Here is a 22,610-nt window from a genome sequence, read left to right as displayed (position 1 = left end):
TATTTAACCGGAATAAACCGAAGTAGCAGGCCTTAAAATATATCCGGTCTTTTCTTTTATTTTACAAACCCTAATTTGCTTTCTCAATTCCTCCGCACGAAAGAATCTGATCTTGTCTTTCTATTGAACACTGAGACTAGAAGCTGTCGATTTGGAATCGATTGAAACTTCATCTCTGAGTATTGTTAGCAAAGCTGAGAGCTTCTTGAGCTATTATGGTGTGGTGTAACCATTGTGAGAGCTTCTTGAGCTAAGAACATGCCTCCCCCAGCCACAGCCATGGAATCTGTTACCAGAATGCTTGTGAAAAATGTAAGAGTGTGTATCTTCTTCAATGGCTTTAAGACTTTTGGAGTTGTTGTTTGTTCCTCTTTCTGACTTGAGTCTGGACTTTTACAGAGGCTTACTAGGTTATTGGAGGAGCTCTCTAGATTATCTTATTGTTTCCTTCCTTCTCATGGCATTTACAACTTTCTTCTCATTTTTTTCAGCCAATTGAGAGATCACCCAAGAGATCGAAAACCAAGACAGAAGGAAGTGAATAGTTTTGAATGTGGTGCATAGGAAAAACATTATGCTATACGAATTTTCCACCATAATCCATTGTCCCATGTCATCTCTCCATTCATTAGTTAATTATACTAAACAACTAAATACAAGAATCTCATTACCCTTTCATAAGAACATTAAATAGAAGTCATTAAACAAGGAGATTGCTAAGTTTCAGAACATACAGACTACTGAGGCGGAAGGAGCAAATAGCTTGGAGAAAGTAAAGATAAGTCTCGACCACAATGTGTTCTTAACTATTTGGTTTGACACAAAGGTATTGAGCCCTACATGCGATCTTACAAACTTGCTGAAGTGGGCTTGACCTTCTCCCGCATGTACTGCAGTAGATGCTCACGTTTCCAATTGTCGATTCTGTAAAGAAAGCAAAATCAAGAAACAAAGAGGGTCAAACACATCACTAGCCTCAACCCAATTTTCATTTGGAGGGTTTCTGCTACAGATCTATTGATAGTTACATTTACACATTTATCTACCATGCTAACATGAACATATTAGATTAACTTGACAGTCTTAAATCATACCTTATGGTTTCCTTATGTTCACCATCTTCATCAAGCATGATCAACTTGGGAGGTGAGTTGAAAATGTACTGAACGTTAACACTAGGGAACTTTTCTTTCTCTTCTTCAATAAAACCAACAATCTCAGGGTAGAAAACCAGCTTCCTCATACACACCTCTAATATAGCACCTGAATAAGTAACCTGAACAAGTCATCATCATCATCACTGTCGTTAGCGAAGTTACAATCTCCATCATCTTAATCTATTCCACAGCATTACCTTACTCATCGAATCCTCAGAATCATCAGCGCAACATTTCAAGCAATCAGATACCAACTCTGCAGAATACAATCCACAATCATAGATCAAGCGTATACTCGAATCAAACACGCGTATGAGGGAACGAACCTTGATCCTTGACGTATTCAGAGAGTGAGTGGCAATCGGAGCAGAGAGCGAGGCCGGTGAACCCTAGATCCTCGCACTCTTTGCCGCTCAGCTGCTCTTTAGCTGAGATCGTCCATGTCAACATCATAATCATCACCATCGTCTTCGTCGATGATGCAGTCATCTTCGTCCACCCTCGAGCCATCTCTCTCTTTCGCATCAACAAATCCAAAGTCTTCGCAGAATGTCGTTGATTCAATTGCTAGTAATCCGATCCGGTTAATCCCGGTTTTAAATATCGGAAAATGCAATTGTTAATTGGTCTAGAACATCGTCTTCGGTTTAATAGAAAACCGGAAAAACCTCGACCGGTTAATCCCGGTTTCAATTATCCAAAAATGCAATTGGGAATTGGTCTTGAACACCATCTCCGGTTTAATAAAAAACCGGAAAAGTCTTAACCGACCGACGTGAGAAGTGGTTTAAAAACACAGACGCCTTTGCTAATCTCCGATCCGGTTAATCCCGGTTAAAAATAATATAAAAATTGCAATTGATACCGGTTAATAGAAAACCGGAAAAGTCTCGACCGACCGACGTGAGAAGTGGTTTAAAAACACAGACGTGGCTTGTGAGCATCTTAAACCCCTAAAACCCTTAAAAAGTCAAAATCACCTTCGCGAGAGAGAGACGATGGATCACATAGCGGCGGCGGAAGAGCAAATTGTAACGGAGAGGCTTCGAAGAAAGCTCGAGGAAGTCAATGTTTCTGCTCAGTCCCAGCTCTCTCCTATTCAGGATCACATCAATTTCACCCTTCAGGTATATGCTCTTGTTCTCCTAGTTTAGGAACCAATTGTTAGAAGAATAGCCCAGAATCCGAAGAAAAAGGGATGATTTTAGTGAACAATTCATCTGTTTTAGTGAAATTCGCTTGTGGTCTGAGCTTAGCTCGAAAAACAAATTTCAATTTCATATTAAGATTTGGTCTCTAAGGTCACTGGAGAAGAAGATGTGTCTATGTTAACTAACTTGCTGGAAACTAATTGTTTTCTTCTCCATGTTAAGTTTCGGTTAACTTGATGATGATCTAATTTGCAGCAAGCTTACTTCAAGTGTGCGTACGAGTGCTTTGACAGAAGCAGGAAGCAAGAGGAGATAGCTAACTGTGTTGAGCACTGCAGTGTTCCTGTTGTCAAATCTCAGCAGTATTTCGAAGGCGAAATGGCTCAGTTTCAGGTTGTTAATAATGATTATATTAACTCACAAGCCGTGCTTTTTTTGTTGCTATGTTACTGAATTTTATTTTTTTCAGGAAAGGATGAACAGATCTCTCATGGTCTGTCAAGACAAATTTGAGGCTTCGAAGCTCCATAAGAACAGGGTTGATGCGGCCAAAGATATGGAAGGCTGCGTTAACCAATCCATTGAGGAGAGTCTCAACACGTTGCCTCACATTGTGCAGAGGATGAAGACAGCCTTTTCCATTCGCGACTAAAACAATATGCTTTGTAACTGTGTTCTGGCTTCAGATTTGATAGTTGTTACTTCCGGTTTTCTGATATTGATTATTGTTTTAGTTGAGACTCTTTTTTTCAGTCGAACCAAACCAAACCAGCAGAAGTAATACAAGAAGAAGAAGCTTTAAGCCTGAAAAGGATTACAGAATCTGACCTCGAATTGAACATTATGAATCCCATCTTTATGATTATTAACATCTCAAACCCAAAATTAAAATTTCTACTTTTAACTAATATAATGAGCTAGAATGACACAAAATATTTTAATACTAAAAGGAACAAACAAAAGTAAATAAACACATTAGTTGACTTCTTGGCTGTGAAATCTTCATTCTGCAATCTTTCCATCGCTTCCTTTTTTAGTTTCTCCAGTAAAATCAACTGTATTAAGAAAAAGTGGTGAAAATATAATTGCAGTCATCACTTGGAAGTTAAATTAATGATTTAGAAAAGGAATATTAAAAAACAATAGGAAAATCTCACGCCGTTATGTACAGAGATCTGAAAATCCCGAACACGTTGATCTGCTCGCTCGTAACAAACCTTCATTTTGTATGAATATAGACCACCTGCATGAGAACCGCGCAACACGTGTTTTAAAATGGATCCGGTCATAAAAAGCAGCAAAAGATGTTTGATTGTACCGGCTCTGTTATTTGCCCGGTGCTTTACTTTTGCTTCCTCAAGCCTCTTGGCAGCCTGCTCCAGGTAATATTTCTCCTCTTTTTTAAAGTACTCAAGGGACTTGAGGTCAAGAGATTGAACGAAAGAGATCAACAAAAAAAAAACAAATTGTTGTTGTTATTATTATTATTATTAACAAACTACTAGATAGCTACTGAACAGAAATTCAATTCGACAGCCAAAGAAAAATAAGAGTTCAAAAGAGATGACTATTGGTAAGTCTTTAACTATGACCAAAACAAACGGTTCTAAAAACTTTAAGAAAAAAACAAATAGTCAAACCGGGAACATACCTGCTTTAGGTAGTCTATTGAATTTTGGAGAGCGTAGATATTATCTTTGTTGGATTTCCCGGCGAGCCAAGTTAGGATCATTATAAACACCCTCTGATCTCCTCTACCAAAATCCAAGCAATCAAATAAATATATTATAACATGCATATACTTGCATTCCAATAGCATTAGGGTTAGCAGCGTCATGAAGTTAGACCTAAGGAGAGGTACGTTTCTACAATACCAGAGAAACAAAGATTTTTAGGGTTTTACGAACTTACTTTAAGACACTGCGATTGTGACCAACGCACAGACCTGACGGATCAAGAGGAATATCAGAACAAAAAGGCGTTGAAACTAGTTTTTATATCGAACAACTGAGGGTTGCCGAATCTAAAGCCAAAAGGATATGTCCAACCGAGTCATATAAACGTGGAATGACTTATTCTATCATTTCAAAAAAAAATAAAAAAAATTACTTCCTCTATTCTTAAATGACTCATGTTTTAGAAAAAAAAAATCAAAATACAAAAACTAAGTTTTCAATATATTGTTTTATGGTAAACTGTAAGCTTAAAAAAAAACTGTTTTTATTGAAAATCTATTAGCTAAACATTCTAGAAAATATTTAATTACAACAAAAACAATGTATAGACAATAAAACATTAACATGTTCATTTAATATGTCTTAAAATTTTTAAATGAGGCTTTTTGGAACTGATGGAGTACCATTTAGGTTGTAACTGGTAAACATGTTTAGGAATTGGTGGAATGAAAATTAATTGAATAACATTAATGGAATGTAGAGAAAAAAATGGAATAGATTCATTCCATTCATTCCTTATCAAAAAAATTTATGGATCTTTTTGTAATTTGTCAATTTATTTTTAAAATTGATGGAATGATCATTCTATTCCATTCAAGACAAATGGTGAATTTATTTTTGGAATTAATGGAATAAGTCATCACATAGCATTTCATTCCAAATATTGATAATTTAGTTGCACCCTTACTTTTAGCTTGAATGAAATAGTCAATTTATTAGTTCCAAAGTAATTTTAGGTAAAATACAAAGAGAATTATTCCATAACAAATTTGACGAAGAACAAATGAAATGAATTATGTTCTATTTTTTCTATATTTCATTCATGCTATCCCACTAATTTATATTCCATCAATTCTAAAGCACATTTACAATTACAACCTTAACCATTCATAATTATTATTTTTGTTTTGTTTCTTTATGCATTAACTTATTTCACGTGATGATAATGTGATGACTTATGGGTTGTGAGGTATTCATTCCACAACACTTGAATTATTTTTCAGTTTCTCTGCCTAAATAGAAACTGCCTAAATTAGTGGACACTTTTTGTACATATTTAATATTGTAGCTTCGAAGTTGTATCAAGAGATATGTTGTCTAGCGAGAGAGTAAGATTTGGAGATGTTTCCTCCTCCCAAGTCGTTTTGAGCATTCATTTTAGTGGAGATAACACATCGCCTAATTCTTTGAGTGTGTAGCCTGATTTTTGATTATATGGTATGCAACTTTTTAAATTTGGAAATTTCAATAATGCATTGTTTGAGAAAATGGACAATTCATATTCAAAGCTAAGCATAGATTGGCTTATGTACTCTCTAAGCTTTTACTCCCTGGTATCAACTTCTCCGTGTGGCTCAACTTGTACATGTGGTTGAGCTTCTCTTTATTTCATCTTTGTGGTAGAGATTGAAGTAGCTTAACTCTAATTTCTTTTGTCAATAACTTAACTCTAATTAAGATGTTATATCTCTTCAATATTATTATGATTTACAACTAAGCAATCAAATCTTAACTCTTCAAACCAGCAAAGCAAAGCTAGAGCATGCAATTGCAACTTCTGATACAGCCAATGCCCTAAAGATAACTGCAGATGCTATGAAAAGTGCACTAGAAAACTTGTAAGTGAACTTGTAAGTTACATTAAATATATGGGTTCACTTTTGGATTATCTTCTCCACTTTTGGATTCATCAGCATTTTCCTCATAATTTTGTATCCTCTTCATCTTTTTTTGTTTTGTTTTCTTGGTCTCAGTAGTCATGAATTATCTCATTTTATTGGCATTATCTTTTCAACCACTTCCCTTCTTGGTCAATGATTCTCTGATCCTCTCTGGCTTTTTTCGTCATTCATTCTTTCATCTCTTTACCTATCTTTTCAATTAAAAAAATCAATTTACTTCAATCAACGGTTTATGATGTTAATCAATATTCTTCGCCAACCGATTCATATCTCTATTTTCATCTGAAACTTATTCATGAAACTGTAATAGTTTTTTGGTTATTTTTTCAGTTGATGTCTTATTCAAATCATTCTGATAGTTTTACGGAGCTAGATTTTTTTAATCTGGTGTCTAGTGACATTTTTACTTTTACTTTGTTTTTCATATTATATCTTTGTATGCTTTTGATCCTATCCTGATCATGGATCCAATATATAAACTTTTTTATTTGAAAAAAAAAATCCATTTTTGATTTTGAATTTGCCTGGATGATAGCTATTAGCTAGCAATTTAACTTTACTATAACTTCTCTGACAAAACCAAAAGTAACAAGATTTGCATCCGCAAGCACACCATTCGTGTAGTAAGACATAAGCACATAATTCTTACCCGAGTTCTATACTTCTAAAATCACTTATGTACTAAACAACAATAAAGCGAAGAACATCCTCATTATGGGAGTAATTCGTATATTTCGACATTATTATATGTAAGTAAGAATAAATGTTTTGTATATTTAGATTTTGTCATGGTGCATAAACCTCAATAGGCCATAGTTTTTTTAGTAGATGTTGAGATCGGGCTTCCGACTAACCAAAATACACTAGTAGCGTGTATGCACGTTACAAAGGTAGATTCAACCTTGACTTTTTTTGGTCAATAGATTCAACCTTAATTAAAGATACATTTTCTTCAACTATAATGTATTAGACTATTTAATATTTTCTTACCTATAGATATACTTTAGCGTATATATAATTTATAAATTACGTGAAAACGTCAATGATATTAAGACGGGCACTTAATGCGCAGTATGTCCTCTTGCCAGCTTGTTGCACCGTCCACCGTCTCCTCTCTCTAAAACCATTCCTACTTCTCTCTCTCTCTAGAAACCAGAAGAAAGAGAGAAGCTATAACGATGTATTCAGACGACGAAGGGAGAGAAGAATATCTGTTCAAGATCGTGGTTATCGGCGACTCGGCGGTCGGAAAATCAAACCTCCTGTCACGGTACGCTAGGAACGAGTTCAGCGCGAATTCCAAAGCGACAATAGGTGTGGAGTTTCAGACGCAGAGCATGGATATTGATGGCAAGGAGGTTAAGGCTCAGATTTGGGACACTGCTGGCCAGGAGCGCTTTCGTGCTGTTACATCCGCTTATTACCGTGGCGCTGTCGGTGCACTTGTTGTCTACGACATTAGCCGCAGGATGACCTTCGAGAGCGTCGGACGTTGGCTCGATGAGCTCAAGAGTGAGTCTCCATTTTGTTCCATGGCCCATTTTTTTTTGGTTGAATACGTTTCTGATTAACAGATTTGAAGACGATGATGAGATGCATTCGGATTAATTCATAGAATATCGGTGTGGTAGATTATGACATGATCTGTTGTTCAAAAAAAAAAAAAAAAAAAAAAAAAAAAAAGATTATGACATGATCTTGCTACAAAAAGTCGTAGGGTTGACTAGAATTATGGAATATTTTAAACTAGTTTTGGCAGAACACTATTAAGATGTTAAAGTGCTAATCACGGTAGGTACTATTAGTCTATTACATTTGAAGGGTCAAGGGATGGCTTTGTCTTAATATTTTGAAGATGTTTCTGTTAGGACACAACGGTAGATTAAGTATATCACAAAAATACAGTTTTGGAATTTAAAAACATAGGAAGATTGCTAAAACGATTGTAATGAAGAACATATGAAATGAGAATAATCAACCGACTTCTTCAGTTCTGCTGAACTTCATGTGCTCTTAATCATTGTTCATAATTTAACTTTGTTTCTATGTACACGCATCGTTTTCGTTTATTCATATAAATCAATAGAAGTGTTGGCATATCAGTAGGAGAAATAATAACCCTTCTTGCTTTTTGTTTTTGTTTTTGCAGTTCATTCTGATACAACGGTGGCGAGAATGCTGGTGGGGAACAAGTGCGACCTAGAAAACATAAGAGCAGTGAGCGTGGAAGAAGGCAAATCCCTAGCAGAAGCCCAAGGACTATTCTTTGTAGAAACATCGGCTCTTGATTCAACTAACGTTAGAATAGCTTTTGAGAAGGTCATTCTTGATATCTACAATAACGTTAGCCGTAAACAACTAAACTCGGACACTTACAAAGATAAACTCACCGTAAGTCGGGTAAGTCTTGTTAAGGACGATGATAACACTGACTCTAAACAAAGCTCCGGTTTCTCTTGCTGTTCCAGTTGATACTCAAATCACAATCTATTTTGATTTTCTTCTCATTTGTTTTTCTTCCTTTCTTTCTCATTGTAACTGATCAAATTATTGTTGTCTCATAGAAAAAAAATGTAATTCATTCCTTTTATAATTTTGGAAAATATTTTAATTATATTTGTTTGTAATATTTTTCAATTTTAAATAACTCTCCACCATCAACCTGGAAATTTTAAGAAAAACATTTAAATTTAGAAAAAGGAACCTGCATTAGAAAAAGGCATCTTCTGAATAACTTCCATTTTATTGGTTTGATTTGATATTTATTCCAAATTAATTTCAAATATACAGTGACTAGAAGAATTAGAGAGACTCTAACCCAATCAGAGTCTTTAGCCAAAACCGTTTACATACACTTGAGGAGAAGGTGAGAGAGTGAGGAGCAGATCTGGAAATAGAACCGGCGGGAAAGAGATCTCCCCCGCATCATTCATCGTCTTCTCCTTAAACCCTAATTTTTCCAATTCCAAATCTCAATTTCAATTCAATTGCATCATCAATAGCTAGCGAGTGAGCGACCTCTCTTCAATGGCGAGTGTCCCCGAGGAAGAAGAAGACACCCAAATCAAACCCGAACTCCCCCTTCGCTACGCCTCTCTCGAGCGCGTCTACTCCGTCTCCTCTTCCTCCTCCTCTTCACTCTGCTGTGTCAACAACACCAGCAATGCGATGATCTCCAGCAAGGTCAAAGCCGAGCAGCTCCCAGTCACCACCGACGCTTTCGAGTTGCGCCGACCTGAGATTGTTCGCGTCTACAGTCGCCGTAGGAGACGACTACCTGAGGAGGAGAAGAAGAAGAGAAGGAGGATTGGTAACAGCGAGCTGATGAAACTGGGAGTGGATTCGACTACGTTGAGCATCTCCACTACTACTCCGATTTTGAGAGGATGTAGAATTAACGCTAATAATCAAAACGGATCTTCGAAGAGGAAGGGGAAGAAGCTTCTCCAAGCTTCTCCCACAGCTAAGAAATGGATTAGGTTCGTTAAGATTAACCTAATTGTGGTTTTAGATATGACACGTCATTGCTTCATGTGCTCTATTTGTATTTCAGGTTAAGTTATGATGGTGTTGATCCTACTACTTTCATTGGACTGCAATGCAAGGCAAGCGGCTTAGCTTTGTGGTGGTTATGTGTTTTAGCTTATTCTGTTGCGTGTTTTGACACTTGATTGTTGTATCATCTCTAGGTTTTTTGGCCATTGGATGCTGATTGGTATACTGGTTCTATCATTGGGTATAATGTAGAGAATAAGCATCATACTGTAAGTTTATTTCTCTTTATTGGTCTTTCTTTTTCTGATGCCATTGTTTTCGGTATATCTAAGGGCTTTTTCTTTTCTCTACAGATTAAGTATGGAGATGGGGATGTTGAGGAGTTAGCTCTTCGTCGTGAAATGATCAGATATTTAATATCTCGTGAAGAGATGGAGCGGCTGGATCTGAAGTTTGGTAGTAATGATGTGGCTGTCGGTGGTCAGGATTATGATGAGATGGTTGTGTTGGCTGCTTCTTTTGAGGGGTGTCAAGATTTTGAGCCTAGAGACATCATATGGGCGAAACTAACTGGTTAGTGTGTACCCTATACTAAACCTGTTTGCTTGTACAGTTATTTGCTTAACTTCTTGTAGAAAGTATTTAGGCATATATAACCTGCCTTAATGGTATAAGAAACGTGTTGCTGTTAGGAAGCATATAATTTACCAGACTATTTTCTGTTAGGATTTTGTGGTGATTAGCATGTTTTGCCTAGCTTCAAACACTCTTGTTTCCGAAAGAACTTTTGGAAAAGCAATTATGCCTTACTGAGAGCGCTACTGCTGTTTGTTACCTTTTCCGGACAGGTCATGCTATGTGGCCAGCGATTGTTGTGGACGAATCTGTTACAGTAAAGCGGAAAGGTCTAAACAACAAGGCACCAGGAGGAAACTCAATCCTTGTACAGTTTTTTGGCACTCATGATTTTGCTAGGTTAGAAAATCTTCATAAACCTTTAGAGTTATTGTTTGTTATTACTACGGAATTGTTGAAACGAATGTTCCAGTATAATTATCGAGAGGAAATTGACATTTTGTCACTTGGTTGTCTAGAATACAAGCCAAGCAAGCGGTATCATTTCTTCAAGGGCTTCTCTCAAGGTCTCCCCTGAAGTGCAAGCAACCTCGGTTTGAACAGGCGATGGAAGAAGCAAAAATGTAAGTTCTCATGCTTTTCACTGGCATTCTACATTTTTAATTTGCCAATATAGCGAAGTTGTTTACAAATAGTCTATGTTTATCTGAACATCAACATTCATGCATGTGCGAAATTGCTGTAATTGATCTTACCCAGGTACCTAAAAGAATTTAAGCTTCCAGGAAGGATGGATCAACTTCAAAAAGTTGCTGATACTGATTGTTCTGAAAGGACTAATAGTGGAGAAGAGGACAGCTCAAACTCTGGTGATGAATACACAAAAAATGGAGAAGTCTGGTTGCGACCAGCGGAACTTGGAAATTGTTTGTATACGATAGGAGATCTGCGGATAATAAATCTTGGTAATCTATGAAACTTGTGTATTATTCTTGGTTAGAATGGACTATGCTCATTGTGCATAGGCGTATGTCGATTGTCTTCCAGGAAGAATCGTGACTGACTCTGAGTTTTTTAAGGACAGTCATCATACTTGGCCTGAAGGGTATACAGCTATGAGAAAGTTCATATCACTAAAAGGTAAATTATTTGTCATTTTCGTGCTTTTCTATATTAATCAGGCAGTTTCTGGTTTTGGTTGATTGAATTAGTTGATCAATATGCCCAATTTCTTGCTTCAGATCCTGGTGCATCTGCCATGTACAAGATGGAAGTGCTTAGAGATGCTGAGTCAAAGACTCGTCCTGTTTTCAGAGTGACCACAAATAGCGGTGAGCAGGTTAGTTTTCTAGGTGGAATGCTTGTGTGCATATAAAGTTTGTTATAGCCATGTGTTACATTGATACTTGATTTTTTTTACAGTTTAAAGGAGACACTCCATCTGCCTGCTGGAATAAAATATACAGTAGAATAAAAAAGATTCAGAGTGCTTCGGATAGTCCTGATATATTGGGTGACGGACTACATGAATCTGGTACAGATATGTTTGGCTTTTCCAACCCAGAAGTTGATAAACTTGTACAGGTACGCATTATTAGGAATCTTTTATTTTTGTATGGAAGTTTTAGACCTTCAAGCTATAGGCATTAAATATTTCTTTGCATCTCTTTGCACTTTAAGTTTCTCAGTGAAATTTTATTCTTTCCTATTGATGCTCTATGATAAGGCTTGAGCTAACTGGCAGGGGCTACTACAATCCAGACCAACCTCAAAGGTTTCTCAGCGCAAATATAGTTCGGGGAAATATCAAGATCATCCTACTGGTTACCGACCTGTGCGGGTTGACTGGAAAGATATTGACAAGTGCAATGTCTGCCACATGGATGAGGTTAACAATGTTTCGTTTGTGATTAAATATTTTATATGCTGATCTTACTATAGAACGCTTTAGTAAGTTAGCTCTGACTTAGAATTTCTTGTCTGCAGGAATATGAGAACAATCTGTTCCTGCAATGTGATAAATGTAGAATGATGGTATTGATCTTTCTTTCTTATGTCACTTAAGATATCTACTCTATAGTGGCTGGTATCCTTTATACTTCGAGGTGATGCTAGAGTTGATTTTGGACTAGGTCCATACTAGATGCTACGGGCAGCTGGAACTCCGTGATGGTTTTCTGTGGTTATGCAACTTGTGTCGTCCTGGCGCGGTTGATATTCCTCCACGATGTTGTCTTTGTCCTGTAGTTGGTAATTTAACCAAACCTGTTCGGTATGGAGTCTTATATGCTTTCATCAGTGACTAATAAAAGATTTATCAGGTGGCGCTATGAAGCCGACAACTGATGGGCGCTGGGCTCACCTGGCGTGTGCCATATGGATCCCAGGTCCACTCTTGACCTTTTATTATATTATTCTGATGTGTATCTTTTCTGCTATAGATTCTTCTTTTATTTTCGAAGATGTGTGAGTAACCCATGTGATATCATTCAGAAACATGCTTATCGGATGTCAAGAAGATGGAACCCATTGATGGGGTTAATAAAGTCAACAAGGTTTGAGTTCTTCATTTTCACTTTTCTTTACATATGTTGCCTCAGATAGAGTCAGTGGCCTTCGAAACATAGTATGATTTCTAGTAGCCGCATGACGTTTGATCAGTTGTGCTATTTTCTTAACATTTGAAATAGGATCGTTGGAAGTTATTGTGCAGCATCTGCGGGGTATCTTATGGAGCTTGTATCCAAGTAAGAATTCTTTTGATGACAAGATAAAATGATTCTTTGTGTATCCTTCACATAAGAGTATTTTCGAGAAGAAAATGTTAGCAATATTACTGGCACTTAGAAGAACAAAGTAATGAGCTACATATTTTCAGTGTTCAAACAGTTCTTGTCGAGTGGCATATCATCCACTATGCGCACGAGCTGCTGGTCTCTGTGTTGAGGTACTTTCATATCCTATAGGAGATCATGAGATTCTGCATCCATTCATATACGTTATGCGTTTACTCAACCACACAGCTTAGCTATGATTGCATTCTTGTAGCTTGCGGATGAGGATAGGCTTTTTCTTCTATCAATGGAGGAGGATGACGCAGATCAGTGCATCCGCCTACTTTCATTTTGCAAGAGGCATCGGCAAACATCAAATAACCACCTAGAAACAGAGTACATGATCAAACCTGTTCATAATACTGCGAAGTTTGTCCCACCTCCTAATCCGTCAGGGTGTGCTCGTACTGGTATGCAGTTGCATTGATCAATACCTGTTTCAAATAAAGTGTAGATTTACAGCACCTCTTTGGGATGAAATTGTATTGCTAGTTATTCTCTTACCTCACATGTAGCAATGTGTGTCTTTTCGTTGTCGTCATTGATCTTACATTATTCTCTGGTCGCTTTTACAAATTATGCTCATAGATCTAGTCTCATGTATTTTTTCACATTTTGCTTGCTTGTATTCATGCTCACAAATAAGGGGGAACTCTATATGCCAGTTTATAGCTTTATCTTGTATAACTGCTAACATTTTTCCTCGGTTTCTGGTAGAGCCTTATAACTCTCTTGGAAGAAGAGGACGAAAGGAACCTGAAGCTCTCGCTGGTGCTTCTTCAAAACGATTATTCGTTGAAAATCAGCCGTATATTGTTGGCGGATACTCTCGACATGAGTTTTCCACGTACGAACGCATACATGGATCAAAGGTGTCTCAGATCATCACTCCAAGCAAGATTTTATCTATGGCCGAGAAATATAGATACATGAAGGAAACCTACAGGAAGAGATTAGCATTCGGTAAGCATTTTAACAAGCAATCCTAAAAGATGTTACTACTCATTCAAAACTAATTTTCTCTGATCCGTTTTCCTCTGAAATGGTTCACTTACTTTACAGGGAAATCAGGAATTCATGGTTTTGGGATCTTTGCAAAGCTTTCACACAGGGCAGGAGATATGGTTAGCACTCTTAACTTGAAATGTAAATTCTTGTATGGCTAAGTATCATAGTTATGAGAATATTGTGAATTTGGGTGGGTGCAGGTTATTGAATACACTGGAGAACTCGTTAGGCCTTCAATAGCTGACAAGAGAGAACATCTTATATACAACTCAATGGTGGTGCGTATCTGACCTTGTACATTTGATACTCGATAGAAGATTTCTATGGAACTATATTTAACTTTTTTTCCTGAGCACTGGAACATTCTTTTAGCATTCCCCCGGTAGTATCTACACATCTTACCAGCTTTCACTCGCTGATTTTTGGTCTCTGGTATTTTCGGTTGAGTGTTGAATTGTAAAATATCAGTTTAACAAATAATTAATTTTGTGATATAGGGTGCGGGGACCTACATGTTTAGAATTGACAATGAGCGGGTCATAGATGCAACAAGGACAGGGAGCATTGCCCATCTGATCAATCACTCATGTGAGGTATGGTCAATAACTCTTTTTGAGTATTTGAATTTGACTTAGTTAGCATCTGCAGTATCATAACATTACTTGTGGATTTGATTCTGTACAGCCAAATTGCTATTCGAGAGTCATTAGGGTTAATGATGATGATCATATTATAATATTTGCAAAGAGGGATGTCGCAAAATGGGAGGAGCTGACATACGATTATAGGTTCTTCTTCTTGCTCTTTATTTTCTCAGGTGCTTTTGAAATTCTTTTATCATGTACTGATTCTCTCTGTCTCCAAACTTGCAGGTTCTTTTCAATTGATGAGCGACTTGCATGTTACTGTGGCTTCCCAAGATGTCGAGGTGTTGTTAATGACGCAGAAGCCCAAGAACAGCAGGCAAATATTTATGCTACTCCCTGTGAGTTAAAAGAGTGGACAGAGGCCTGAGAGAATGATAGAAGAAAACGAAAGCCTGTGAGAGAAAGGTTTTGACCTAACTACAAACTTTGTTCCAACTACTAAAAACTTAGTGTTTCCCATTAATTTGTAGAAAAACATAGATTTGTAAGCACAGTGATTAGAGATTGAACAGGGGGTTATGTTTTGAGTCAGAAATAAGAGATGCATAGTTTTCTTCATCACTCCTTTAGTCCTACTTTGGTCATCTCTTACTTTTTCAAACAGGTAACTTCAAACTTTGAATTGTAACCATAGTATATACACATGAGAGGGAGGATCAAATGTATAGGGTTTTGGAGAAAAGTGTGACAGCAAAATCAGCGAATCAACGGTGGAGCAGACGAGAGAACCAACAAAGTTCAGAGTTGAGTTGATGAACAAATGTCCAATCATCAACCTTCGTCTGAAATATCAAGGGTTTTCTCAGTCGCTTGTGGACCCCACACTCCTCCGTGTTCTCTCCTCTTCCGCCGAAACAGTGCTATCAATGACGGCTTGCCGTTGAGTCCAATCCAGACTCTCGTTCAACTATAACTCACACCAGTTTGGTCGGAGCCCCCTTTCTTGGTCGTTTCAGTGCGAGTGAATCATCAATAAATTGCTCTTTTTTTTTGTGCACCATCAATAAAATGCTCTAAATCAATAAAAATAGATCTCTTTGTTCATCAATCTACTGGTTTTTTTTTTTGTATTATCTATATCCAGACCACCTTTTTACCATTTGCGATCAATATGTTGAATCTATATACAAAGGAGAAGCTATAAGTTGTCTCTACTATAGGAGAAAAAGAGTAATGAGGAGGAGTAACAAAAGTGAAAACAACGACGTATCTAGAGAAAATGCAGAAGAGATGAAATGTGAGCCTACTAGATGAACTGTTCCTGTTCCTTCATCTTTTACTTTGATGCTTGATGAACCTGCAAAGAGACCGGACAAAGACAAAATGTGATTCATATTCAAAAAAAAATCACAAAACTGTGAGACATGAATCTTGGTCTATCACTTACAGTTGTACTCAGTCCACCCAATGAGCTGATTTTCAAGATCGTAGAGAACAAGCTTGTTTGATAGGACCAAATCTGCAAAGGGAATGTAAGATATTGAGGGAGCGAACGGGATTGATTCAAACACCGTGCAAGAATCACTAAAGTTTGTCATTAAGTCATGCTTTTGTATAATACATTGCAAAACTATAGATCTAAATTTACAATTTACAAATTACAATGGTAGAGATGACGTGACACAACGCATGATCTAGAGCTTGCTAATGGAAAAGAGGAACAGAGGTGAAGAAAGGTTTGTGAGTATTCTTAACGTACCTCCCAAAAGTGTCATGTTTCTCCTATCTCTGGATTGCATTCCACTATTTTGCCAACCAATGCACCACATTCCTTCCTGTTAAACAATTTACTTTCATGAGTATGAGGCGAAATGGGCAGCCTGATGCGACAAACCAAACAGAAAAGGCTGAAAATGCTTACATAAGGGAACAGATAGTCATGCGGATAAACCCTGAGGAAGACCGAGTTTTCAAAATGGAAAGTGACATTCGGAAACCCCTCATCAACTCTGCCGCAAAGCAAAGGTAAGTTGTGGTTCATACTGTGTAAGGTATGCAGTTCACAATTTGCAGTAATGATAATTAACTCAAGAGATAAAACTTACTTTCCAGAGTACTGAAAGCATTTGTAATCTTTATCAACTATGTGAACTTTCAGAGAAGGCTCCTGCGAGGTTATCTAACAAGGAAGATCCAAATATATGAGAACATAATCTGCAGAAAAAAAAAATCTTTGAAAACTTAAAAAGTTTTTTATGCAAGGTACCTTTTTCACCAATGGTTCGTAGATTATCTCTGGAAGATAGGCCAAGGTTGTACCACTGTCAATTATTGCTCCTTTTCTATCTCCCGGTTGAAATAAATCAGCTGGGATATCTAGAAACTCCTGACCAACTTGAACTGCTGTCATATTGACATTGTAGTGTGGTCTACAATTAAAAAAGAAGATAGTCCATTAACAGAAAATAACTAGAGAATCGAGTACATTCACCACATCAGTAAACGCAAGAATATTCAATCTATTTCACGTAAACACTCCAGCTATTCCAATGTTACACCAAGAGGTTTATATCTCAGCAGCAAGCATGTAACACTAGTCTAAAGCAGGACTATAACTAGATTGGCATGGTAGCTCTACCGGTATCTCACTAAGATATCTACCCAGATTGTAAGGCGATGATTTCATTTCCAGCATATGATTGAAAAAGAAACAATATTGACATACTGATTGGGTACCAATGGTGTCATGTTTACTTTTGGTTGTACCACACGTCCAATGGCAAATATACCACCCCCATTTCTTCCATCTAAGCAATGAGCAAATATCTTTTTCACTCTTCCTGATGACGCCAGCTGAGAAATCATTGAGGAATTAGCTTTTCCAAACCCAAGTATTCCGTCAAGTGCTTCTTCATTAGAAGAGTCGAGATCTCCTGACTGCCTAGCACCACACCTTCAAAATCATATTACAATTAAAACATTAAGAAATGTAAAGAGGTTGCAAAGAGGAATGAAAAAAATTGAAATGGACAGCTAGAATATAATTTTCACAGAATTTTAGGGATTTAATAAGCAAATCAATCAGTTATCATAATTCAAAACAAAAGATATTTCAGTAAGGCATATTGTTTATCTGCAATACTTCACTCCATGAGAAAAAAACCAGAGACCAGACATGGTGGAGACTTATTCACTCCACGAGAATATCACCAGACATGGTATAGAACTTATTCACTCCACGAGAATATCATCATCACACATGGTGGAGAACTTATTCACTAAAATTGAAAGAAAAAAAACACAGAACAGATTCCAGGAAGCACTCTTAGTTCGGTCAGAATCTTAAGATTATTTCTTTAACCAATCAACTTTCTGGCCTACCTATGTGCTTTATCAACTGTTCGCCAATTAATCAATTTAACAGCCTTTACCAACAGTCACCACAAGCAAAGGAAAACTTGTCCTCTTTTCAGTATCTATGCAAAAGTCTATGCAGCAAGCGAGATGACTTACCCAAATATGACACTCCCATTCGCCGTCTTAGTCTTAAGATCCCCAGCCACACTATCATACTGCACAACGTCTTTCACAAAATAGCCAGCAGTAGAGCTCCCATCTCCATAAATCTCAAGATACGGACACGACATATTAGCTTTACATCCAGAGAGAGGACCGCCACTAATCTGGTAGCAAAAATCCTCATCACACGAAACCAACTTCGCGCTTTCTGACTCCTCAATGTCGTACAGTGTCAGCTCAATCTACATACAACACATCAAAAAAAAAAATCAAACCTTTTGATAAAAAAAGAATTATTGAAAGAGGAGAGTGAATGCTTACACCAAGATTGCTTCTTTTTGGACACTGTCTACACTGTATACAGTTAACCCACATGATATCACTCCCTGTGTCTACTTGCACGTAGTAGCTCTTCGCAGGCGTTCCGATTCCAATCTTCGCGTAATACAACCTAAGAGAGAGCACACAGAGAGAGATCAAAAATTGGATTCAATCAAAGAGAATTTTGAATTGAGGTAAGCACGAACCCTAGGATGTCAGGGCGACCGGTTCCGCCGAGAGGTAGATCGATGCCGGCGAGAATTGTGAGCTGGCGCTTGTCGTCGTGCTCCTTGAGGGCGCTGAGGGAGCCTTGGAGCCTTGGGTAACGGTACTTGACGTTGAACACTCCCGGATTCGAAGAGACGCTGACGAGAAAGAGCGTGAGAATCGGAATCAGCGTGAGTCTTGCGCGGATGGAGAAATCGGCGATGGGTGACGTCATCATCGTCGGGCCGGCGAGGGCGACGACGGCGACGAGGGAGCTGAGGAAGTTAGAGAGAGAATAAATATCAGAGTCAGTTTGTTGGTCAGTTCTATGACCAATACGATACAAGCCTCTTTGTATTTTAATTTGCCTTCGTGGACTTTTCGATTTTTTAATATATTGACTTAATCTTCTTCACACATATACGTTGGAGAAGCCCATGAATAATTCTTAAATAAAAGCCCATTAAATGGTTTGATGATTGAACGGCCCAACGAGCTTTGTTAAGTGGCCCAAAGTGTTTTTTTTTTCTTTTGTAAATGAAGAGGCGGTGATTCATTGCGTCTCCTCTTTGTTATTACATTTGATTTGTTAAGTTCCTCATTACAAATAGCTGAAAATATGTAATCTCAAGTGCAGCTAGAATGTGTTGATTACTTAACCAGTGCTAGTCTAACCCAGTATTGTTATATTTTGTGTATGCAGAGGTCAATCAAAAGAAGTAACTTGTCCATCATGAGTCTAATGTTCAGAATTTATTAATTAAGAGGCTTTGTGTTTATATAAGCCCTTGAGGACTATGCTTTTAGAGAGGAGAAAACATTTATCAAAAGCTACTTAAGCTTATCACATGCACTCTAAAGATCCAAAAAATGAGTTACTCATATTCACAGCATCTAGGAAAATAGTCATCAACTTATTCACCAATTAAGACAGTTACTGAAAACACAAAGAAGATGAACACACATAACATCTGAAATCATTTATTTCTTTCTTTTCCTCCTCCAAGGAGCATCACAAAAATAGGCAATTTAGCCATAGATTGTTAAACTTCAACCCATATTGACGAAGATGGAACGAGTTGGAGTATAGTAGTAATGTCATTTGCCTTCATAAATAAAGGTTATGTTGATCCAGCTCCAAGTTAGCATTAGTTACCTCATCAAGTAGAGAGGTCCATAACCAAATAGTGATAGCTCTCATAACACACACGTCTCTCACCACTGCACAAGGACAACAATCCAGATTTTATTTCTCACGTGTACTAAGCTTTACTTTGTAGTTTAAGATATCCATACATAAAACACAACACCACACTCAGTTAACATATTAAGTAAGTTATCTAAGTAGGGCCATGAACTAGTCAGGTGAGTGAGATGAATGCTCTATAAATCAGAAAGAACAAGAATCCAGCTTGTTTAGTTGTCAGATGTTAAGCTCTCAGAGACTATCAAGGAAATAAGAAAGAATTTTTTTATTCAATGATTCCTTTATTTCAGTTCATAAAAATTAATTAGACTAGGATACATGGTAATTATAGTCAAGAAACACTATAGATGTTTTAGTTAAGTCCCAGACCTTCCAATGCCTTCCTGGGATCTCCTCTAAAAGTTCAGGCATCATGACAATGAATACGTTCACTTGCACAACTGGACAGTACAGGCAACGGCTTGTGCCCAGTACTTGAGCCTAGCTTTCACATCATCCGGATTATCACCTGATAAACAAGAAAGCAACCTTAATTAACACTTGTTCACATACTAACACTACTAAGCAGCAAAACTAAATGAATAAGATTACTCACCAGGGCTAGATATCTTCCAGTTAGCAATCGGAGGCGACGGAGGAGAAGCGTCCACCGACGAACTCTCCGGTGTCTTGTTGTTGTTCTTATCGTCGGAGAATCTCCGCCTCATGGAATAACAAAGCTCTAAAGCAGGTAGAGTGTTGCAAAGCTCAGGGATCTCGTCGTAGCTGAAACCAAAACCAAGATCTAGACAACCCTTGAGATCTTCGAGATCGTCATCAGTCAAGCTCTTGGCTCTTGTCAGATCGTCCTTATTATCCAGCGTGGCGAGAGTCTCCACGTAACCCTCCACCAACACGTTGCTCTTCTTCCTCTCCAGCTTCTTGTAACTCTCTCGATTAACAACACAACCCATTACTCACTCTTTCTCAGTTATGTTATATTTTTCTTGTCAGGGCCTCTCTGTGTTTCTTTCTGTATCTCTTTTCAGTTTAGTGTCTTGTCGGGAGAGAGATGTAGAGTCCGATGTGGTTTACTTATAGAAGCCGCAATGAGCTGGATGTACGTTCGTCCATGATGACGATGGATGATGGATGGTAACATCTTCTCGCGTGACTAAATGTCGTATTAAATTTTGTGGGGCCCAAACAAATAATTGATAACAAAATTCACGGCCACAAGTAATTACTTTCGTATCAATTATCATTACTTCAGAATAAAAACGATTTTATAGAAAGTTTTTCGATTTTTAAATGATCAATCATCCGTAACTCTCAAGTCACATGTCCACCTTAATCAGCCATTAGTTTTAAAATGTATATAGATATAGATAGATGCGCACCACTAGTTATGCGGTTAATTATCAGGCTTTTTGAGCCATGTATATGTTATGAGCAAATATATAATTGTCACGTTGTAACTTGTAAGGAGTCCCTTTTGTATGAATTGTGAGAAAAAATCGGGGTTATAATTATTTACTGAAAACTTTGATAAAAATATTTTTTAAATAAAATTTAGGAACTTATATTTATATAACTTCCAAAAATGTAAGTGCCAAATCCAATGTTTCATTAGGTTGTTTTTTAGAAAAATGGTGTCAATAGCGGATGTACGTGTGCGAAGATGGTCGCATTTGCCCACAAAATTTCCAATTTCTTTTGTAATACAGACTATACAGTATACCCAAATTTTTCCTACTGTCTCTTATTAAAATTACATTTTAACCTTGGTTTTTATATTTATGAGTGATTTGTCCTCTCTAAATTTATATGCTACATCCTCCATTGATGGTGTCAATGTAAGGACATGGTTGTGACACCAAAGATATACAGCTAGAGTTGCGACTTGGAACACGTGAATGAAAACGAATGGAGAGATCCTAAACTGAAGATGAATATAGACCAACAAACCCACGTTCCCTTGTCTCTGTCGCTCTATAATTTAGCTGGTATGAGAAGATTACAAAGTCACATCATTATTGTTGTTGAGCTCACAATTATTAATACATGGTCCACAATTTTTTCTACATTTATGTCTATTTTCCAGGCGTATCTACAAATGAAATGCTAGGAGCTTTTTCTTCTTAAAAATGAACCTACTGAATTTTAGGAGTAACGAAAACTAAATTCCACCGAATACACTTTTTTCTTTTAAAAATGTTATATTTCTTAGATTAAAATATTAAAACTCGGTTGCTGTGTAAAGCTGAGGTTGACCACTTGCACTCGTGGTGCGAGCCATAACGGAGACAATGGTGGGATCCACACGATCTAACGCTTTCGGTTTTCCTTTTAACCCTTGAATGGCTACACACACCTGGCCTAAAGTTAAGACCACGATTAATGTAGGTCTTTTGCGGAGAACTTCTTAGCGAATATAAGAAACGTTTCTTAGTGAATATAAGAGACGTATCTTAACTTTTAACTAAAAAAAAATTAAAATAAATCTTTTAAATAAAAAATATAAAAACATGGTTAATGAAGGTTTTTAGGGATGGGGTTCTTAATGTATAAGAACTGGTTTTTAACTTTAACAAAGAAAAAAGTTAAGAACCGGTTCTTAACTAAGTTTTTAAGAACCGGCTCTTAATTTTTCTCTTTGTTAAAGTTAAGAACCGGTTCTTAAATTACGATAAGAATCCTACTCCTAAGAACCCTCATTAATCATGGTCTAATGATATATTTATTAAAAGTTCTTAGTGTAATATAAGAACCGTCTTTTAACTTTTAACTAAGAAAAACTAATAACTGACTCTTAAATAAGATATTTAAGAGACGGTTCTTAGTTTTTCTTAGTTAAAAATTAAGAAACGGTTCTTATATTACATTAAGAACTTCATCCTAATAATCTCCCAATAAATATGATCTAAGAGAC

General features: G+C 37.1%; 6 protein-coding genes and 1 long non-coding RNA gene across 9 annotated transcripts; 3 read left to right on the top strand and 4 right to left on the bottom strand.

Annotated features, from left to right (window-relative positions):
* Positions 1 to 654: 654 nt before the first annotated feature.
* Positions 655 to 1,740, bottom strand: LOC106419829 (selenoprotein F-like). Its single transcript, XM_013860667.3, has 4 exons — positions 1,484 to 1,740; positions 1,355 to 1,413; positions 1,095 to 1,276; positions 655 to 924 (listed from the first exon to the last, which is right to left on the bottom strand). The coding sequence occupies exons 1-4, from the start codon at positions 1,680 to 1,682 to the stop codon at positions 849 to 851; spliced, it is 516 nt and encodes a 171-aa protein (XP_013716121.1). The 5' UTR covers positions 1,683 to 1,740; the 3' UTR covers positions 655 to 848.
* Positions 1,741 to 2,093: 353 nt separating this feature from the next.
* LOC106420013 (protein FAM136A) lies at positions 2,094 to 3,060 on the top strand. Its single transcript, XM_013860849.3, has 3 exons — positions 2,094 to 2,284; positions 2,564 to 2,701; positions 2,778 to 3,060. The coding sequence occupies exons 1-3, from the start codon at positions 2,156 to 2,158 to the stop codon at positions 2,958 to 2,960; spliced, it is 450 nt and encodes a 149-aa protein (XP_013716303.1). The 5' UTR covers positions 2,094 to 2,155; the 3' UTR covers positions 2,961 to 3,060.
* A 26-nt stretch (positions 3,061 to 3,086) lies between these two features.
* LOC106420114 lies at positions 3,087 to 6,751 on the bottom strand. Of its 2 annotated transcripts, XR_001283928.3 has the most exons (5): positions 4,220 to 6,751; positions 3,960 to 4,062; positions 3,627 to 3,726; positions 3,466 to 3,551; positions 3,087 to 3,363 (listed from the first exon to the last, which is right to left on the bottom strand). It is a non-coding gene; the product is annotated as an uncharacterized LOC106420114 (long non-coding RNA). The 2 variants fall into 2 exon arrangements; XR_007316733.1 differs by having other exon boundaries at positions 3,087 to 3,551.
* A 243-nt stretch (positions 6,752 to 6,994) lies between these two features.
* Positions 6,995 to 8,606, top strand: LOC106420020 (ras-related protein RABA5e). The gene is made up of 2 exons (XM_013860856.3): positions 6,995 to 7,457; positions 8,095 to 8,606. The coding sequence occupies exons 1-2, from the start codon at positions 7,124 to 7,126 to the stop codon at positions 8,415 to 8,417; spliced, it is 657 nt and encodes a 218-aa protein (XP_013716310.1). The 5' UTR covers positions 6,995 to 7,123; the 3' UTR covers positions 8,418 to 8,606.
* Positions 8,607 to 8,807: 201 nt separating this feature from the next.
* LOC106420139 (histone-lysine N-methyltransferase ATX2) lies at positions 8,808 to 15,066 on the top strand. The gene is made up of 24 exons (XM_013860981.3): positions 8,808 to 9,424; positions 9,499 to 9,550; positions 9,635 to 9,709; positions 9,794 to 10,013; positions 10,289 to 10,415; positions 10,535 to 10,639; positions 10,776 to 10,981; positions 11,064 to 11,156; positions 11,258 to 11,355; positions 11,439 to 11,600; positions 11,761 to 11,904; positions 12,003 to 12,050; positions 12,149 to 12,266; positions 12,338 to 12,403; positions 12,510 to 12,571; positions 12,707 to 12,763; positions 12,895 to 12,963; positions 13,065 to 13,260; positions 13,568 to 13,813; positions 13,913 to 13,974; positions 14,059 to 14,136; positions 14,356 to 14,451; positions 14,543 to 14,646; positions 14,731 to 15,066. Exons 1-24 carry the CDS (start codon positions 8,973 to 8,975, stop codon positions 14,870 to 14,872), a joined length of 3,078 nt encoding a protein of 1,025 aa, XP_013716435.1. The 5' UTR covers positions 8,808 to 8,972; the 3' UTR covers positions 14,873 to 15,066.
* A 475-nt stretch (positions 15,067 to 15,541) lies between these two features.
* Positions 15,542 to 18,837, bottom strand: LOC106420140 (aspartic proteinase 36). The gene is made up of 10 exons (XM_013860982.3): positions 18,492 to 18,837; positions 18,286 to 18,415; positions 17,959 to 18,206; positions 17,171 to 17,398; positions 16,712 to 16,874; positions 16,551 to 16,624; positions 16,367 to 16,454; positions 16,205 to 16,280; positions 15,893 to 15,964; positions 15,542 to 15,802 (listed from the first exon to the last, which is right to left on the bottom strand). Exons 1-10 carry the CDS (start codon positions 18,728 to 18,730, stop codon positions 15,660 to 15,662), a joined length of 1,461 nt encoding a protein of 486 aa, XP_013716436.1. The 5' UTR covers positions 18,731 to 18,837; the 3' UTR covers positions 15,542 to 15,659.
* Positions 18,838 to 19,387: 550 nt separating this feature from the next.
* On the bottom strand, positions 19,388 to 20,781 carry BNAA09G50190D. 2 transcript variants are annotated; one of them, XR_001283905.3, is made up of 3 exons: positions 20,295 to 20,781; positions 20,069 to 20,207; positions 19,388 to 19,713 (listed from the first exon to the last, which is right to left on the bottom strand). XR_001283905.3 is itself a non-coding variant. In XM_013860836.2 (2 exons), exons 1-2 carry the CDS (start codon positions 20,650 to 20,652, stop codon positions 20,128 to 20,130), a joined length of 438 nt encoding a protein of 145 aa, XP_013716290.1. In that variant the 5' UTR covers positions 20,653 to 20,781; the 3' UTR covers positions 19,950 to 20,127. The 2 variants fall into 2 exon arrangements, 1 of the variants encoding a protein (XP_013716290.1); XM_013860836.2 differs by lacking the exon at positions 19,388 to 19,713 and having other exon boundaries at positions 19,950 to 20,207.
* Positions 20,782 to 22,610: the final 1,829 nt, after the last annotated feature.

The sequence above is a fragment of the Brassica napus genome, chromosome A9 (genome assembly GCF_020379485.1).
Source record: "Brassica napus cultivar Da-Ae chromosome A9, Da-Ae, whole genome shotgun sequence".
Taxonomy (NCBI): domain Eukaryota; kingdom Viridiplantae; phylum Streptophyta; class Magnoliopsida; order Brassicales; family Brassicaceae; genus Brassica; species Brassica napus.
Note: the sequence above shows the minus strand (reverse complement) of the source record. Positions and strands in the feature narration are given on the sequence as shown.

Coding starts and splice junctions, on each gene's coding strand:
- LOC106419829 (XM_013860667.3), bottom strand. CDS start 1,682: ATGCGAAAGAGAGAGATGGCTCGAGGGTGGACGAAGATGACTGCATCA. Junction 1,414..1,483: donor TGAATACGTCAAGGATCAAG/GTTCGTTCCCTC, acceptor TGTATTCTGCAG/AGTTGGTATCTGATTGCTTG. Junction 1,277..1,354: donor CTGAGGATTCGATGAGTAAG/GTAATGCTGTGG, acceptor TGACTTGTTCAG/GTTACTTATTCAGGTGCTAT.
- LOC106420013 (XM_013860849.3), top strand. CDS start 2,156: ATGGATCACATAGCGGCGGCGGAAGAGCAAATTGTAACGGAGAGGCTT. Junction 2,285..2,563: donor ACATCAATTTCACCCTTCAG/GTATATGCTCTT, acceptor TCTAATTTGCAG/CAAGCTTACTTCAAGTGTGC. Junction 2,702..2,777: donor GCGAAATGGCTCAGTTTCAG/GTTGTTAATAAT, acceptor TATTTTTTTCAG/GAAAGGATGAACAGATCTCT.
- LOC106420020 (XM_013860856.3), top strand. CDS start 7,124: ATGTATTCAGACGACGAAGGGAGAGAAGAATATCTGTTCAAGATCGTG. Junction 7,458..8,094: donor TTGGCTCGATGAGCTCAAGA/GTGAGTCTCCAT, acceptor TTGTTTTTGCAG/TTCATTCTGATACAACGGTG.
- LOC106420139 (XM_013860981.3), top strand. CDS start 8,973: ATGGCGAGTGTCCCCGAGGAAGAAGAAGACACCCAAATCAAACCCGAA. Junction 10,416..10,534: donor GGCACTCATGATTTTGCTAG/GTTAGAAAATCT, acceptor TTGGTTGTCTAG/AATACAAGCCAAGCAAGCGG. Junction 12,572..12,706: donor GGGTTAATAAAGTCAACAAG/GTTTGAGTTCTT, acceptor CATTTGAAATAG/GATCGTTGGAAGTTATTGTG.
- LOC106420140 (XM_013860982.3), bottom strand. CDS start 18,730: ATGATGACGTCACCCATCGCCGATTTCTCCATCCGCGCAAGACTCACG. Junction 16,281..16,366: donor ATGACTATCTGTTCCCTTAT/GTAAGCATTTTC, acceptor ATTGTTTAACAG/GAAGGAATGTGGTGCATTGG. Junction 15,965..16,204: donor AAACATGACACTTTTGGGAG/GTACGTTAAGAA, acceptor TTCCCTTTGCAG/ATTTGGTCCTATCAAACAAG.
- BNAA09G50190D (XM_013860836.2), bottom strand. CDS start 20,652: ATGGGTTGTGTTGTTAATCGAGAGAGTTACAAGAAGCTGGAGAGGAAG. Junction 20,208..20,294: donor CTGGAAGATATCTAGCCCTG/GTGAGTAATCTT, acceptor CTTGTTTATCAG/GTGATAATCCGGATGATGTG.